The sequence below is a fragment of the Cryptomeria japonica genome, chromosome 3, assembly GCF_030272615.1.
Source record: "Cryptomeria japonica chromosome 3, Sugi_1.0, whole genome shotgun sequence".
Taxonomy (NCBI): Eukaryota; Viridiplantae; Streptophyta; class Pinopsida; order Cupressales; family Cupressaceae; genus Cryptomeria; species Cryptomeria japonica.
This window is the reverse complement of record NC_081407.1, coordinates 952,136,963-952,156,144: the sequence shown is the minus strand read 5'-3', so window position 1 is coordinate 952,156,144 and position 19,182 is coordinate 952,136,963. Positions and strand designations below refer to the sequence as shown.

The 19,182-nt window shown below is 33.8% G+C and overlaps 1 protein-coding gene across 3 annotated transcripts in view; it reads right to left on the bottom strand.

The window, feature by feature from the left end:
• Positions 1–14,973, bottom strand: part of LOC131048168 (protein SPA1-RELATED 4) — a 75,577-nt gene extending 60,604 nt beyond the window's left edge. For 2 of the 3 annotated variants that reach the window (XM_057982044.2, XM_057982046.2), the window contains exons 1-2: positions 12,816–14,973; positions 12,421–12,578 (exon numbers count right to left, since the gene is read on the bottom strand). In XM_057982044.2, coding sequence (XP_057838027.1) covers positions 12,421–12,578; positions 12,816–13,640 — 983 coding nt within the window. In that variant the 5' untranslated portion in view covers positions 13,641–14,973. The remainder of the gene's footprint in view (positions 1–12,420; positions 12,579–12,815) is intronic. The other variant, XM_057982045.2, reaches the window with a different exon arrangement.
• Positions 14,974–19,182: the final 4,209 nt, after the last annotated feature.

The following is a 19,182-nucleotide window of genomic DNA, read 5'->3' as shown; positions in this document are numbered from 1 at the left end:
TGTGTAGACAAACTCTCCCTTCAAAAACTCTCTATAGGTGAATATCACCCAAGTCCCAACATTCTCCCCTTTGATAATTATTGCAAGAGAGATTGTGTCATACAATCCAAAAAGTTAACCTCATGCTCGGGAATGGGACAATCCCATCTCATCTTTGCAACACATGAACTTAAGAATACTTACATATTTTGTCAAAGAATAAACAATATTTATGTGTGTGTCAATTTTTTCCATCTAGACTTTCCTGCTCTCAACAATCTCCCTCAAAAAATGTAATGAACATCAATGTGCTATGTTCTAGAATGGTAAACAATATTTCTTGCCAAACAAATTGCACTATGTGAATTATATTTCACCATGTAATGTCCCTTTTTAGGAACAATGCAACATAACCACAAAATGTAATACTCTGATACCACTTGTAATGTCCCCTTTTTGGCTATCTCGGAAAGCCGGGGCAATTAACCTAATTCTGACTTCTTACAATATCAAATAATTGCAATTAGAATCAAGTAAAGATGTTACCCAAGATATCAATTGCCAGTTCCGATATATATATATATATATATATATATATATATATATATATATATATATATATATATATATATATATATATATATATATATATATATATATATATATATATATATATATATATGTTAAATGAGTAGCAATGTCTGATATACACTAAATTAAATATGCTATGAATATTACTGCTTAATCCTTTGTAGAAATAAGGACTGAAGCTATGTCTGATACAACTTTCTAAGTATGCAATGATGACAATAATACTGTTCCAGAGTATGACAGTTTAACCATGTGATGAAATGAGCCTTGTCTGATAAATGATCTGATTGTTACATGCTACAATATTGGGCCTTTTGCCTTATTATCTTCACAATGGTAATGAAGATGTAGATATTTCTGATTGGTCTTATATGCTTGCATTAACGGGGATGCCTTCTCTGATATTAAATGTATTCCTTATGCAACCGATTCTTGACTCGGGGTCAAATGCTCAAATCAAGCTATCCAATAGGATATATACAAAAGAGATTAAAATACATCTATGTTCTTGAGAATGTTTGGAACTTGATTTTATACTTTGCTTATGACGTGAGAAGGCACGATGTTAAAGCCATGTCTTATATTTGCTCCACTAATCGTACTCCTTCATTATTAACAAATCGGTTTCCTTCCTCATGATTTCATCTTGTTCATTTTTGAGGATTTGTCAATCAGAGTTGATTAACCTAATTATGATTTGAATAACTAACCAATGGAATGGTTAGTTGATGATTGAATTCCTTGATAAGTATTTGTTTGGTGATAATCTTTGCTTATCGATTATCAAGACTAATCATTGATTAGTCATGGATATCTTGATGCTTATAATCTAAGTGATATTCCTGTTTACTGATCATCGATCTGTATTTCTCTTAATCGTCAAGAGTAACTAATGATTAGCAAATCTTCCTTCAAAGCAATAATCCTGTTTGTTACTCTCTTGATGACGACCAATTTATCTCAAGATATCAAATGTTATCATTCTTCATATGAATATTACTGAGTAATCAGATCGATGGTAATTGTTATCTTCTTCTTGTGGTCTTGGTGATGACTTTGAATCACCTTATGATCATCAGACTTGGATCTTATTATTGCATATTCTTGGAAGCGTCTTTGATGAAAGATCAGCTATGTATGCCGTGGATGTTTGCAAGTCTTTATGACTTGCTGATTAAGCATTTAATCCCTGTTTATTTTTATCATTTTATGAACTATACAACTAAATAACCTATTATTCCTACTATGTGCTTTTATTATTTCTACTTTTGACTACTTTGATTGATCAAGACTGCCACCCTTGATCACACAACTATACATTATGTGTTTCTGTTCTAAGTCACTGATGAGGACATCACACACCACTGCATGACACTCAAAACCAATAGTATCACTAAACTTCTTCATCCACACTACTTCCTTGCAAGCATTTTAAAGGTGTTAAAAAGTTATTTCTAATGGACACCTTGGAAAAGGGACTTTATTCATGAGAAAACATTATTATTCCTCAAAAAGGTGAAAAGGGCTCCTTAAATTAATTTATTCATTTTATAAAAGGAGGTTTGGAGCAATTAAGGAAAAAGTAATAGTTTATTTCTTCAAGAAGTTATAAAAGGATGTTGAGAACTCATTATTTGTTGTGGATGAATATGATTTTGCTTCTACAATATGGAGAGAACTTGTGTTCTTCTCAAACACCTGAGGACAAAACCCTATTGAGTTTGCTAGTTTCGGTGGCGAATAATCCTCCCTGGCTGGTTTATGGCAGATCCATACAAGATTCACATTGGAGTTGAATATTCGATTTAGAATATTTGTGTCTTATGCTGTTCATGGAGGTTTGTGTTTAAATGATATTTCCAAGTTTGCATTCTGTTTCCAAATTGAAGATTTTTTTGGTAATATTGGTTTAGCAAATTATAGAGGGTATTTGGAGAAAAAAGGCACAAAAGTTGCAAGCTATAGTGTAGCTACAGTACTTGCTACAGTGCTCTCTACACTGCAACTACAATACCCACTACAAGTTGGGTTTATATTTGGTGAGTGGTGACCATTTGGAGGTGTTTTATGCATGTTTGAAGGTGGTTATCAGAGGTTACCATTGCTGTTTGGGACTGTAACATTCCATTATCAGACCTGATAACGCTTAGATTTATATATCAGACCAGTTTCTTCGTGTTTGGTAGCCTCTGAAACACTGTTTGGTGTGTTTGTAGGGCATTGTGACAGTGTAGGGTAACCTTGATGACAGTTTGATGTTGTATTTGATAGGTTTAATGTCCAGAAAAGATGCCAAATCGGTCCCATGTATGACTGAAAATCATTGACAGCCATGTCCCTTTCGATACCTTGACAATGAAAGACTTTTTAAGGACTTGTTGGATCATTGTCTTGCTGATTTAAGTCATTTGGGTGAGTGTTTCACTTGTTTGGAAGTCGGATTTGATGGATTTGGGCTAACTAGACCTGTGAGAAGCAAGCTATATCTCTGCTACAGTATTCTACATTCAATTTCAGACCTGCAGCATGTGACTTTATCATCATATCCAAGGTACTTCTCATGTGGAGTGCCATGTGTACCTCTGTTATATGTAATTGCATCTTATGAATGCTTATCCAACATGATTCTTATACCAGAAACTAAAAGAATGTTGAATTTGTTATAACAGACCTTGTAACAGCAGTTAACCTTTAATTTGCAAGTGCATGTTGTTGTTAATCTGGTAAAAAATTCAAAAAAATAATTAAGAGTGATTATTACGCCCTCAAAATGGTATGGCCCCACAACAATAAAACATCTCCAAATCGCCCATCAAAGCTTCAGCAAATCTCTCACAAACAACATAAAAAACACTAAAGATTCAAAACATATCTAAATATTCCATGAATGCAACCAAATCTGAAACTTCCCTTTGCATCTCAATGGTGATTCCTATATGAAACAACTCAAATCAGCTAAAAGGGTTTTCATCCCCAAAACCAGCAGCCTCAAGAGTGTTTTTGTCCTCAATAAACTTTGAAAGAACTCAAGACCATTCAAACAACATAACTATATCATTCACAAGTTTCCCTCAAAATGAGCACCAACACCTCCTTATATAGCTTTTTTTGAAGGAAATATTCAATTTATTTCTCATTTTCCCTCACAAAGACCCTTTAGGAAAAATAGTATTATTTTTCATGACAAAGGACCCCCAAGGCTAGGCATCCATCTTAAAATACAACTTAACACTTTCCAACGATCTATTGCACCTAAATTGTCCTTTTAATGATAATCTTTCACAACATTAAACAACTTAAATGAATTTACTAAATAATAACTCAATAGCTTACCCAAGTTGTTGAAAGAATAAAACTGCATTTGAATCAAACTATGATCACGTCGAGATGAAACTGAAGATGTAGGATAATGATTGGAGCAAACCAAGTGACTTACTAAAAATAGACTGCTCCTCCAAGAAGTTTGGAGAGCACATGAAATGTTGGAAATCACTTTTGAAAATGACGTGAGGATCCATATTGCTAACTGAGCTCATTTCTAAGAACCAAGCTCACTATTTACCAACCCAAAACACTCCAAGAAGTTTGGAGTCCTCCCCACCACACACCAAGCTTCTTAAGGGTGAACTTGAAAACTAGACAAAAGTTCACAAATTAATATTGCTAAAAATGGGGACATTACAGAATGTCAATATGATTTCAAGAGCATTTTGAATAGATTGAGGACAAAATGCAGTGTAACTCGCCTGCCTACCCATTGCTGTTCATCCACCAACCCATCCCTCCTTTGAGTGCCATAAAGACCAAGCACAACTTATATAGGTGGGTTTAGGCTCCTATAATCCACAGGTATAACGAGGACATGATGGGGCATTTTCTCAGAGGTAGAAATGACTATGAACTTTGACAGGAAGGCATGGGCATTAGAATACAATAGCAACAATTGCAGGTTTCTTTTATGATGGCAAATCAAAGTGCATGTCTCCCCTTGAATGCGACCTACTATGGGATATAGGCAAAACAAGTTTTCATTTTCGAGGGGGGATAACAAATTGGATTGAGGAGGATATAGCAACAACAAGCGCACAACGGAACTAGAGAGTTCACAATTCTAGTTCTAGGTAAAGATATTTTGATGTTGTAACGATATGGTTTATCCTAAGTTTTTAATAACATTTGTAACCAATAGTGTCGTAAATTGTACTCCTTTAATTATAGGACCTTTTATTGTATTAAATTAATATTTGATTCAATATTATGAGTCCTATTTCACTTTAATACATCAACACTTTATTATTTGGGCCCTTATTTTAAGTGTGCCCTCTATCTTATTTCATTTTAAGCTTATATGGGTCCTATGCCATTTTAAAGTTCATTGCACTTTTTCCCCCACTTAAATATTGTCATTTTTCATATAAATTACAGTTCTAGTATCAAGGCCCTATTATCTCCCAACCCTAAAAGTTTGGGCCTCTTTTGTCGAGACAATGGCAATCACCTCACAATGTCCAATGCTTTTTGGCCAAAATTTCGAGAGGATAATATGTCTGCCTTTCCATTTCCACATCTATATTCAATGCAAAAAAATGATTATTCTAAGTTGGCCAAAAGGTGATTTTACCTTGAGATCCCTATATAAGATGTCATTCCTAACTCATTTCTTCATATCTCATCATTATGCTATCATTCCAACTCAAGAGAAATTATTATTCTTCAAGAGCAGATCTGAGCTCAAGGAGCGGCAAGCTACAACAAGGCATCTTCAATAATGTTTTCATGATGAATTTATGATGGATTTTAAGATGTTTATCATGTTATTGCATCAACACATGGAGGACTTATCCTAAGAGCATTACATCATCAATTGAAAATATAATAATTTCAAATAAGCATTTCCATTCAAGCATTTCATTTAAGACTTCTATTTCTTTATCATCATTGTTGTAGGGTTAATTCCAACCCATGGTTTGACTAAGACAAGCCCCTATATAGCCCAAACACCATTTTCTCCTCTTTTGTGCAAATACAAGCTTGGAAACAGGTTTCAAGTTCAAACAAAGTACATAGAAGCACAATGCAAACAAAGACAAGCCTAGTGAAACAAAATTCAACAGAAAAAGGCAAGACACTAGTGCCTAGCGCCGAAGTCCAAGTGATTCAACCTAAAATTTGACTAGACAAAAGGTTGGAGGCTTCGGAGTTCAGTTTGACCCCTATTCTGCCCAACCTGAATTCAAGTTTGTGATCTTCCCAAATTTGACACCCTTGGTGCTTGAGAGATTATCAAACCTTAGGCATTTGGGGGACTACAACTCATATCACCAATAGACCTTTTGGAAATTAATGCTAAGAACAAGATTTTTTGGTACATCCTGCCAAGAAGTTAAGCTTCTCTTCATTACTATAACTTTCAATTGATAGGTGCCAAGTGGAAATTTTTGACATAGGCATCAAGTTGTGGAGATCCTTAATGTTGATGCCAAGTGAAAAATTCTCCACTTGACACCAAGTGGTGGTTTCGATCACTTAATGCCAAGTTGAACCTTTGAAACTCAATGCCAAGTGGAGGTTTTCCTGATTGTAGCCAAGAAGTGTAACTTTTAAACTAATCTTGCCAAGAAGTGGAAGTTTTGAGCATGGAAAATCATGAGGAAAACTACACAGCTTGGCTTGTTGTGAAGAAATCTCTACTTTTTGCCAATTTGAAGAAAATTAACTTCAAAACCTTAAACTTTGTTTTACTTTCTTCCATTTTAAATTTTTTAACACTTTGTCAACTAACTTTAATGAAATTTCCTTTTCCCATTAGGTTTCTTCCTTTTGAATTTCACTTTCAAGTGATGAAGCTTCAACATACTTTCTCAAACTTTAATTCCTAGCATCCCCTACCATTCTCTAAAAAGGTAGAAAAAATAGAAAGTTAGATTATTGGGCTTCTTGTTGGCAATTGACACTCATTCGGTGGTCTCTAGTGGTTTCCGGTGGCTGATTATTGGTTTAGGGTTATCATTGATGGCAACTCTTCATAGAGATTTGATCCAGTGGTCGTAATTCTTCTTATCCGGAAGCAGGTGTAAACCGGTAGCTAATTAACCAGTATTTCAGGAAGAATAGAGCATTTTTGGGCTCGGAAGCTTTCCGATGACTGCGGTGCATTGAAGCGTGTTTGGGATGATTGGGCTGACATAGACACATCATTTTGTTATTGTTTTGGTGATCCGCACTTATCTTTTTGGATCGGATCTAGTCGACATGTGACTACGCGTTACATCTTCAGGCCGACATGGTAAATGATCTATTTTGTGGTTGCCGCTATATAAGTTTGGAGTGGGTGATCTTTTTGATATATGGTGCGATTGTATGCGAGCGAGAGGTGGTCGAGATTCCGTTTTGGCGCAGCTTCACGTGCACATTCTTGATCCGATAGCTGACTGAGACAAAGAACAGGGCAGAACAGAGTAGAACAATGAAGGTGCTCCAGTCAGTATATTCAGCACTTAATCGGAACTCATCCAAGCATTGCAGATGCTATTTCAGAGTTCAATTATTGTAATTCATTATTGTATCAACTTTGTAAGTCAAAGAGACTTCCCTAAGGGTTGTAGCCTTCCAGGTTATTGTAATTGAGCAGTGAGCTCTAGGCAGTGTGCCTGAATGCCTGTGCATTCCCATTTTGTAATATTATTTTGCTACTGGGCATAGTGGAATAATATTGTGGGTTCAAATCCCACTGCGGTTTTTCCCATTTGGGTTTCCACGTAAAAATACCGGTGTTATGATCTTGTGGTTGTTTGTTTTATGTTTCTGCATTTTAGTTTCAAGTATTGCTTTCCGATGGTTGAAAGTTAAGTTTGAAAATCTGCTAAACAGTAGATCACTAATTCACCCCCCCCCCCCCCTCTCAGTGATCCCTGATTCCAACACTTCTAAGTTCTCTCCTCAATTCAAAACTCAACAAAAAGCAAAAAGTAGCTTTTTATAAAAATAGAAAGTGTGATCTATAATAGACACTAAAACTGCTGACTTAAATCGTGAATTTTCCATAGTGACAACCATAGATTGGAAACTCAGACTTCTAAGTTTTTCTATTGCCAAGTAATCGCAAGGTTAACTTGCCAGATTTCAACCCCAAGTTTTACAAAAAAAACTTGTCCAAGTTTGTCAACAAATTTGACTTGTTAAATTATTGTGGTAGACTTAGGAAAAACATGTTCTTTTTCCTTTAAAACCCTCATTCTCCCATGTTGAACACACACAATAGCATTAGAGCATTCTAGAGGAAATTGGAAAAAAAAATTGGGGGATTTGAAGAGCAATTTTTTACAATTTCTTATTTGCATCAAGTTAGTTCATTTGTTTTCCTTTGTTTTCAAGCATTAAAATTTACATATATGGTTTCCAATTTTTTACGAATGTAAAATTTACATATTTCATTGCATTGAATTGATTCAGTTTATGTAAATTTGTTTATTTATTAAAATTTAAATGATTTACACTTAATTTAAATAACTTTTTTTTGGAATATAGAATTTACTTTTTAGGGTTAAAAGATGTTTTATCTAATTTATTAATTCAAATTCCATATTACCATATTACATTTAATTATTTCAAAAGCATTTAAACTTTTCATGAGTTTTGTTAAAATCCATGTTCAAATTGATATATTTTTTGTAAACAAGACTTTTTTTGTTCTTATCAATATTTAAAGTTGCTATACAATGGCAACTAACTTTGCATCAAGTTTAGACTTAGCATGTGGGATCTGGAAGTAGTGGCCCCACTTGAAAATATGTCGTAATGGCACCTACAGTAGGGAGTGTGATTTGTACCTGGTGCTCAAAGAAGCTTAGTGAAGGCTTCAATTGCCTCAAATACCATGTTTCAAGCATTCCTAATCGCAATTCCAAGCCACATGCAGTGGCCCCAAATGATGTGAAACGAGAGATTGATGTCACTTCTTGCATCAATAAATGAAAAGAAATTGGAGAGGGTCAAAAACCAAGCAACCATAGAAGCAGCCATTGCTCCTAATTTGCCAATAGAATCCAATGTAGATGTGATAGGCACTGTGGGCTCTAATCGCAATCTATACATGGCACATGCACCTCATCTAGCCTAAGTAGAGCTCAATCATAGGGATTATTTGTGCCTAGAAACGTACATGAAGCACAACCTTCATTAAAAGATACAAGATAGAATAGGGAAGTACGCAAAGAAATATAAGGCATGCGCAAATTTTTTTGGTATTACAACCTTCCCTTCAACATGGCAAAGAGTCCATATTAGGAGTATCTGGCAATAGCATTGATAGTTTCAATGAAGGGGTACAAGGCACCCTCTCCAAGAGAATTAAGTGGCGAGTTGCTCAAAGATGTTGTAAACATAAAAAGAAATTGTGAAAGATTAAAAAAAGCAATGGCGAAAATTTGGATGCACAATTCTTTCCGTAGGTGGACAAATGGAAGGATCTGCACATTCAATTTTTCAGTGGCTTCAAATGGTGAGTTGATTATTTGAAGTCAATTGATGCCTCCAACAAAATAAAGAATTCAAAAACTGAGGTTGATATTGGAGGAGGTTGTTTAAGATGTAGGCATACAATATGTTGTGTAAGTTGTTACTAGCAGTGCAACAGCATACATGTGATTGAACAATTATTTCATAAGAGGCATCCAGCACTCTTTTGGGCTCCTTGTGCAGCCCATTGCCTTGACTGTCTTTTGGAGGACATTGGAAAAATTGATTAGGTGAGACCAATTGTAGAAGATGCAAGGAATATAACAAAATATGTTTAGAATTTTGCCCATGGGTTTTTAACTTGATGAGAGATCACCCAAAGGGAAAGAGCTTGTGTGATTAAGTCTCACAAGGTTCGAAACTAATTTTCTAGCATTGCAAAGTATTTCTAGTTTATTGTTTCCCTTGAAACAACTGTTTGTAAATCATGCATGGCTAGAATCAACATATTCAAAGAAGTCTAATGGAGAGAGGACCTCAAAAATAGTTTTTGATGATGTCCTTGCCAAGAGAGCTTTAGAGATTGTCAAGAAAAGAAATATTACTTTCATTGTAAATCGTAACTTTAATTTGCTAGTACTTTGTAAGTATTAGAGCCACAAATGAGGGTTTTACACTTGGTGGATGGGGAGCTGACAAGATGCATTTAAGAGGCCATCCAAAACTACCATAGAGGAGATGCAAGTAGATTTGTCCCTATATGAGATACATTGATTGGAGGTGAAAAATCAACCACCAACCCATTCATGTAGTGGAATACTACTTCAACCTCAAGTTTTTCTTCTTCAATAGATTCACAAATTCCAATGGAGAGGTTATGGAGGGCCTCTCCACATGCATTAAGAGAATGGCACTTGAAGTTGAGATGAGGGACCTCATCGTTTCAAAGTTGCCAATTATAAGCAAGCTAGGGAGAGGCTCTTTTTTCACCATTAGCTATCCAAGGAAGATCCACGTAGACACAAGGTAAAGAAAAGTAAAGTCTTATATCTTGCAAGTTACAAATAACAATTATCAATAGAATATTATTTATTTACAAACTCTTGAATATCTTATTTGTAGATTCTTAGTGGGAAGACTGGGGTGGAAATACTCCAACAGCTTGCCCTCTCAATTTGTCTCAGCTTTGTAGTGCTTCTAGCTATAAAGTGCAACTAGAGTTTATTTAATGCCATTCACACAAAGAAACATAATAAGTTGACCCATCAACATCTCAATGACCTATTTTTTGTGCATTACAACCTTTGGCTTTGTACAAAAAATGCGGAGGACAAATCAAGGCAACCTATTAATTTGGATGACATTGATCCTTGTAGTGACTGGATCCTGTAAGATGATGAGCCCTCCTTATTTATAGAGGATAAGATTGCTAATTTCAAGAGGCGGTCTATGAATGATGTAGGTGAAGCAAAAGCAAGGATGGTTGGATTATCATTGGATATAACTGATGTAGCACAAGAGTCATTTCCATCTAGCAACAAGGTGGAGCCACAAGCACAATCTTCTAGGCTAAGTGGAGAGTCACAATTGAGTGTGAAGACTAGACCCACTACTGCCCATTTTTTCCCCTGTGATAGAAATTTTAGATTGTAAAGAAATACAAGTATGATATCCTTTTTCTTATGTATAAATTGAGCAAACTTTTGTTTATATTGAATCATCCTTTTGATCTATACCATTTAAATCTAAACATAACATGCCTCGAGAATATTTGAGAAATGTTTAAGAGACTATATGAAAGCCCATATATATGATCAAACAAGGTTAATGAGTTCTCACACTAATGATTTCAAAATAAAAATAAAACAAAAGAATTACCCAAATAATGAATGGTGGTTATTGAATAAGTAAAATTAAAAAATAAAATACAAAAGTAAACAATATAGATAAATTAAAATATTTCTTAACTACAAATTAAAATTTGTGTCCATGTATGTATGTAGTAAATAAAATAGTTCTTAAGTACAACAAAATGACTCTTAAGTAAATAAAACAGCTGTAAGCTAATACTTCTCAACATATTAAATAGATAAATGTATTCAAGATAGCTATACTAGTTAGACTAGTTAGCTCTCATTTCATACCCTTAATATCACCTCAATTTGACATGAAAGCATATTTCCTCTTTTGTTAAACCTCCAAGGCTAAGCAATTATTCTTCCTCTTGAACCAAAAAGTTAAAAATAATATATGAATTTATAGCCTTCAAATCAAATTCCACATAACATGAGACATGATGAGTAAACAAAATCTAAACAACAAAATCCCCATCCAAATACTCGTCCTAATTCCTTCAACTACCTCTAAAGAATGCACAATTTGCAAAATCCAACATTCCAAATCAATACAAGCACTAAATCAATTGATTCCTCATTTGGTTTTCTCAATTCGGCATAAATACGGAACAGGCCTCTTACTTTTCTCATCAAAAGTAAATTTTCTTGTCTCGAATGATCTACAGCCACTAGTTCTTTCATAATAACGGTTACCTCTTTTGGAGTCCATGTTGCCTTCATGCTGATCTTCTAAACCCTAAAGTTAGAGATCTGACCAACTTGTCATCATAAATCAAGCTGATAAATGTTATATCCAAAAAGAAAAACAAGCTATTCAAATGCATTTAAATCTGAAAACTGATAGCTAATCACAGTGCACACGAAATTTTGTCTCGGATCAACTGAGTTTACGGAAATTAGGCATCTCAATGCGAGACATGCAACCAAAGTAAGTTGACAGAAGAATAACCTCAATTAGACACCTTGTTACACTCTTACACACTTGAGGACTAATATACTAGCTCTTACAAAAGGCAGGAACTCTCAAACAATTATTATTAGTTAACAAAATGAAAGGGTGAGGATGGGAAGGAATAGACTTTACCAAAAGTATGTTATTGCAGCTAAATAAAAAATTTGAAGTGTTAGAGCCCGGCTACCAATAGGGTAATGGAAACCATGTCTCTTTCAACTTGGCAGCTCCCCAATGGTTGTTGCACAATGGAAAAGCTACCCCACAATGCTACTTGAAAACACTCTAGTTGTTGTGTACCTCCTTAGGGCTGGTTGGGGAGGGTATCACCAATACCAAGGTAGGGATAGTATAATTATGGATCCGACGGTTCCCAAACTTATACAACGATTTGATCCACCACAGAATAACCCAATGAGCACCAAACAGTAGTTCCTTGTGGAAATAGCACCCGAACCCCAAGAATCTCAAGAACACTCACAATTAATCATCATGAAGATCGACAAGACAGAAACTACACAATTCTTGGAGTTTTCAAATCAATAACAAAACAACAGATATGAACCATTAGTTAATACTACTAACCTTAGTTTTGGGCGTTGGTTTGGTTCGGGGTGAAGCAACAATAAGCAAAATGTAATCTCCTTAGGCCACTTCCGAAGCAAGTGAGGAGGTGGTATGCGATGCCTTAAATCTGACATGATTCTCCATTGCTCCTCGTCTGAGCTAAATGTACAGAATAGCTGGGAACGACAAAAAAAATCAGATTGAAGAAACCATGCAATTCTTACATTTTTTAAAATTCCACATGTAGAAGGTTTGTTTTTCCCCCCTTTTCTAGAAGCAGAATTTTTTGACAACCAAACCCATGGCTATATAATTTGCAATGTTTACAAATGGAAACTTTTGTTGCTTGTTCTGGCATTTATTGTACACATAGAATAATAAAAACCAATTCAAAGTAAATCAACGTCAAGTACCTCAAAAAAGAGAAGTCCCAGAGAGTATACATTTGAAGAAAATGAGCGGGGTACCCCCATTTGTTCCTCTGGAATGGTATACCAAGTAAGCTCCATATGCGAAATTTGATTTGGTTGAAAGGAGCCATATTTCTCTGGATTGCTTTCTTCATCATGTTCAACCTCCATGTCCCTTGCTTCTGGACTTTTTTTCATAAGCATTGCACGGGAAGAAGATGCCATTGCAACTGAAGTAGCATTCTTATCATGATTCCCATCATAATAAGCATTCAGGTTTAATGTTTGGTGTCCTCTTCGGTATTGTCCAAAATCACGGCTAGACTTTTGCACTGCCCTGCTTCGATCTGGTTGTGCATGCCCTTGAACCCTTCCATTGTAAACAATGTTTTCTGAACTCTTTACAAATTCAGTTATGGAAACTCGACTGAAAGAAGATATCCGTAAGCATGAGGGTCGTAAGTTTTCCAGGACCAGTCCTCGAGAATGTGCAGCATTTATGACCTCTACCACCTGCGCAAATATGAGCAGGCATTGAAATCTATTCACAATCCTATGTGGCCTTGTCAGCCATTGTCTCAGAGTCACACCACCCGACTCTGTTTCGTCTTCTTTGAGACCTAGGTTCGAGCCACGCTCGATAAAACCAAACTGGTTTTCGTCCGGCTTAATTGAAGATAAGTTTCTTGCACTGCTGTGTGGCTCAGGAGGGCTCTGTAAGGGATAAATTTGCCCAGCACCATCAGGATCGCCTGGGCTCTCGAGGCCGTAAAATTCACATACCTTTGCCTGCTCGGAATGCATCTCTTCATCTTCAACCTTATCCATTTGGCCAGTTATGAAAGGACACAATTAAATTTCAGGTTGGTGCTCCACCTTTTCTGGATATTTTGATGTTTCAGAACCCTGACACAATTTGTATCTAAATTTCCATCCCAATTGTCTGCCCTCCGCCCATTCATTTTTGAAGAATAATTACACAGGAGAAAAGGCAATTGGATGAAATATAACAACGGAGAGAAAAGGCACGTGGACGAAACAAAACAATAGCAGATGGACGAATAGCTGGAACAAATGCCCAAACACTAAGCAAGATATCAAAATAAATATTGAATAACAAATTTAGAATACAATGGCGAAATCATGTAGAAAAGAAATGGCACTTCTATTTTACCGAATTCAAGCCCACTTACGGCACGTGGACAGAAAACAGAGGGAAGTAAAATATACAGAAACTTAGATGTGAGAAAAGTATATGGGCAGCGTCAAAGAGGAATTATAACAACAGATTAACGAGTTCAAAAAAGCTCTTCTACTAAGAGAGGGTCTCAACGCATGAACGGTCCGTTAGCTTAACGACCTTCACCTTTGCTATAATAAGAGAGGATATGAATATTCTATGCATCCCAGGAGCGGATAAGAGCATTTTCTATACAGAAACGAAGAAGTCTAAACAGATAAGCATTTCATTATGGAACAGGGAACTTACAATCAAATAATGAAACAGCGTACAATAAAAGGAAGTCAGGCACAAAATCTGGACTGAAATCAGTACAACTGACCTCTATAACGAAATAATAGAATAGAAGAATTTCAATGTCTACAAGCTCAAAAATTATTTATCGGACTCTGTCTTTCAAACTTCCAGATATACAGAGAGATTATTTAAAATCTTGATGATGAGCTCTCTAATTTTCCCAGCCTTATCTTCAGACTTGACAATCTCATTTCCAACGCCAGGATTCAGAAAAAGCATTCCATTTCCACAATGTCCCTCAATCAAGAAAAGCCAACCTCAAACCCTCACAATAACAAGATTCATTCACATTACATCTCAAAGTATCTATACATTTCACAAGGAAGCTGTGTATATATGTGTACCTCGTCAACTCTGATACAAGGAATTGAACCCGCGACATGCATGAGAAGAGCAAGCTTCCATTAAAGCTAAAGATTACAGAAGCTCCTGTGAAATTGGCTGTGTAAGTCCGGATAAATAAAATAATACTAAATAACAGGCGCTCCGTAAAAGCCAAAGCGCGATTGTGTGTCAGGCATTAAATAACTCTACATAATAGGCTCTCCGTAAACAGAAGAGCAGATTTGTGTGACAGACATCTGTCTCAACATTCAAGGCAAGGAAATGTCGTGAATCAAGTTTCAAGAGCCAATAGTAGATTTATAATATCTTGATTACTCTTTGTACTTACGTGCGACGTGGCGGCTACGCCTCCATGTCTTGAGAAAAAAATCCTCTTCGTGCTTTTCCCTCCCTCACCGCTAAAGCTGAGCTTTTTCCAGAGGCCACGTAGGAAAGAGAATTCAGGCTGCATCATTTTTAATGTTTTGACTTTATAATCTTCGTCGCCTAGCGGTTCTGATCGTTGCGGAATTTATTTCCGAATTCCACAGTTTTCTGTGAGAAGTTAGAAATATTTAATTCAGATGTCTGAGGTGGATGACGGCGATTTGCTCAAGCTCCAAGAATTTACTACCTATCGGCGAATTTATCGCTGAGGAAATGAAAAACACTGTACGGATTTCCACGTCAACCCTGGTCGTTAAAACGCCATTATCAAGAAACTCTTTGTGTTACTGACTGGATCAATGGCTCACTCACAAAAGAAATTCAATATGCTCAAAGCTTTTTACAGCTCTTCTTTCTTAATTATGCACCTGCTATTATGTATTTTATCTGCTGGGTGACAGACTAAAACTTTATCTGTTCTGTATTTTATTTGTTATTATTGTATAAAACTGTATTTGAAATGTATATTATTTTTTATAAAATATAGTTTTATAATAATTTTATGTTGTTCTAATGATTAGTTAATATTAGGTGTTTGAATTATTCAATTATTTTTATTTATTGCACTTTCAAGAATTTAAGTCTAATTAAGAAACATATCATCACCGTTTTCAATTGGGTTCAATTAAATTAAACAACCTTTTGGAAAAATTAGTGTAGATATTGTAAATGTGTCTATTTAAAATTATAAGACATGAGTGAGATCTCTTGATGTTTGGTGTTTCTTAAATATATGTATTTAAAATTATAAGACATGAGTGAGATCTCTTGATGTTTGGTGTTTCTTAAATATATGTACTTAAAATATCATCTACAGTTTTAACAAGATGTCAATTCTTTTTATGTTGTAGTGAGTGCAATGAATTTTATTTTATTTAATAAATTGAGTGATAAAATATTTTAAATTAATTTTATGAAGGAAAAAATTTATTTTCACATTAACTTACCTTGTCACAAGAAAGTGACTTCTATAATGTATTTTTATTTTTTTTCACATTAACTTGAAAGTGACTAATGTGATGTATTAAATTTTATTTTCACATTAATTTATCTTGTGATATAGAGAGTGACTATTATGATGTATATAATAGTGCTCATGTCATTAGAATCATTAAAATACATGAAATTTGATTTAATGCATAAGATTAAATAAACATGTGCTTTAAAAAAGATTAATTTAAGGTTTTTTTTTAATATATGATTATATCCCATATGAATCGATAAAAGAAAAGATAAATGATTATTTTACAATTATTTAAAATAAATAAAAAAATTGTAAACTATAGGATTGTTGCTCAATTTTTTTAATTCTATATGTTAAAATAGGTATAAATAGATAAAAAATAAATATTTTTTATTCTTATTATTAATTTTTTAAAAATGGTGCAACCTGAGTTGGCCTAGTGGTGGAGAACTTGTGCTCTTGAAAGAGAGGTCACAAGTTCAAATCCCACAAAGGGGGTAAGGTATGTACGCCTCATCGGCTTCAACCAATAAAAAAATTAAAATTAAAATATTTTTTACTAATAGATGTAATTATTTTATTGTTATTATTTTAATCACAATATCTTGTGTTTTTTTCTCTTTCATTTTCAATGAGTTAAAATTGACTCAAATATAATAAAAAAATAGATTGCATTCAATGGTCCACAAAACTAATGTCATTTATTGAATAAGACAATAAATAAAATTAAAAAATGACATGAAAACGAGAGATACATTCCATTAGTAGTGTGATTGTTTGTGTTAGTTTGAAGATTTAATTAGTTCTACCAAGTGCAAAGAACGATTTGCTTACTACTTTGTTAGAAATCACTACTTTTTTCAAATAGTCCAAAGATTAGGGGAAAAAAAATTAAATTTTTAACTTTTGAGGATCAAAATCCCAAAAGATGATACACCAATAAAAGTATACAAATATGATAATAAAAATATTAGAATATAAATAAAACCAAAATAATTTAAAATTATATAATGAAAAAATTCATATGTAGATGGTGGTTGAATTGAATTTAACAAAAAAACTTTCTATCATGTAATTCAGCTTTGATCAATAAAAAAATTATTTCAAATTGTTAAATTGTAGGTAGAAATAACTTTTAAATTAAATTATTTTGCCACCATGTCATATCTATAACACTATTCACTATCATTCAAGAAATTAACAAGGTTAACCATTTAAGCACAAAATTTGAAACATTACAACTTTTTTATAAAAATTAAATGACAAATTAATTTTGAAATGACCATTTCTGAAAGCCACCAATAAATAAATACAAAATAAAGTCAATATATGGCATATACAATAGTGATATGTGGTTCAAGTCATAAATACAATTGACATCTAATTCGATGAATTAAATGGATAAGACATTTTATTTTTTTTAAAGAAAATTTTGATTTTTGTCTTTACTAAGGGAGAGGAGCCATTACATGTGTGGGGTCCTAAACATGCAATGGTACTAGGGTGGTTAGGGGCTCACAGGGTACACCTGATCACACAATACGTGTCAGCTTATTATCCAAAAGTCAATCAATTTCAACCCAATTATAAATCAGATTTCATTTGTACGCATTTGGGTTAATATTTGATATATATAATTGTACATTGAGTACAAAACAAAGCAGTCAAACATGTAGGACTCAATCAAACACCATTTGTTCATATCACTTTTGTCATGCACATCAGTGAGCCCTATGTATAACTTATGCGTGACCACATAAACCAAAATTAAGTAGCACATTTACTATCATCTAAGGCCCGCCACCCTACTAATAAACCAAAGTATCAAAAATAGACTTCCATGTGAAAGACCACTGACACAAAACTTGCCCATTGTAGGTAACTACACCCTACAACTAAGACGATATGTACCTACAATTACATGACCAAGTCCACATGTTATTAAGCCCTTTGTCCCATCTAGATCTAACTTTGCAACACACCTATTGGTCACCTCAACGCGCATCTATTGGTCACTTCACCACCTCTCCCACCTGCATCAACAACAAAAATGTATAAGGCCACCATTTTCCATTAAAAACCAATCAACTCATAAATAAATGGTGAAATCAAATTGGCACTACAAATTCAATGAACATTCAAAATTCAAAATGGCAAGCGTACAAACATTAAAAAGGCCACACCAACAAATATTACATTTAAATCATACAAAAAAACATGAAATCATCTCATTTGAGCCACAAAGAAGACACAACAGACATCGAAGAGGAGTAAGAAGACACAACAAGCATCAAATAATTGGAAGAAGACACAACAAGCATCAAATAATTGGAAGAAGACACAACAAGCATCCAGTTATTACACCAATAAAATAGCAAATATGACAAGATATTAGAATATAAATATAACCAAAATAATTTAATATATTAAAAAATATAATGAAAAAATCATATGTAGATGGTGGATGAATTGAAATTAACAAAATGATTTTTTTCATGTCATTCACCTGTGATCAATAAAAATAATAATTTCAAATTGTTAAATTGTAAGTAGAAATAACTTTTGAATTAAATTATTTTGTCACCGTGTCATATCTATAACACTATTTATTGTCATTCAATAAATTAATAAGGTTAACAATTTAAACACAAAAATTGGAACATTACAACTTTATTATAAAAATTAAACAACAAATTAATTTTGAAATGACCATTTCTAAAAGAAGCCAATAAATAAATATAAACTAACGTCAAGAAATGACAAATGTACAATAGTGATATATGTCATTCAAGTCATAAATAGAATTGACATTTGATTGATGAATTAAATGGTTTAAGACATATTATTTATTTAAAAAAGATTTTTTATTTTTGTCCTTACTATTTATAATATAAACCAATAGAAAGACAAATAAATGATATTTTTGCAATCAATTAAAATTAAAAAAATTAAATATAACTATAAAAAATTTGTTCAAACTTTTTTATTATGTGCTATGATTGGTTAAATTGTTGAAAGAAAATGAATGTATAAGTATGAGGAACTAATAAGTGTGCATTATTAAACTTTTTATAGTCAAAATGGGGGAAAAAAAGTTA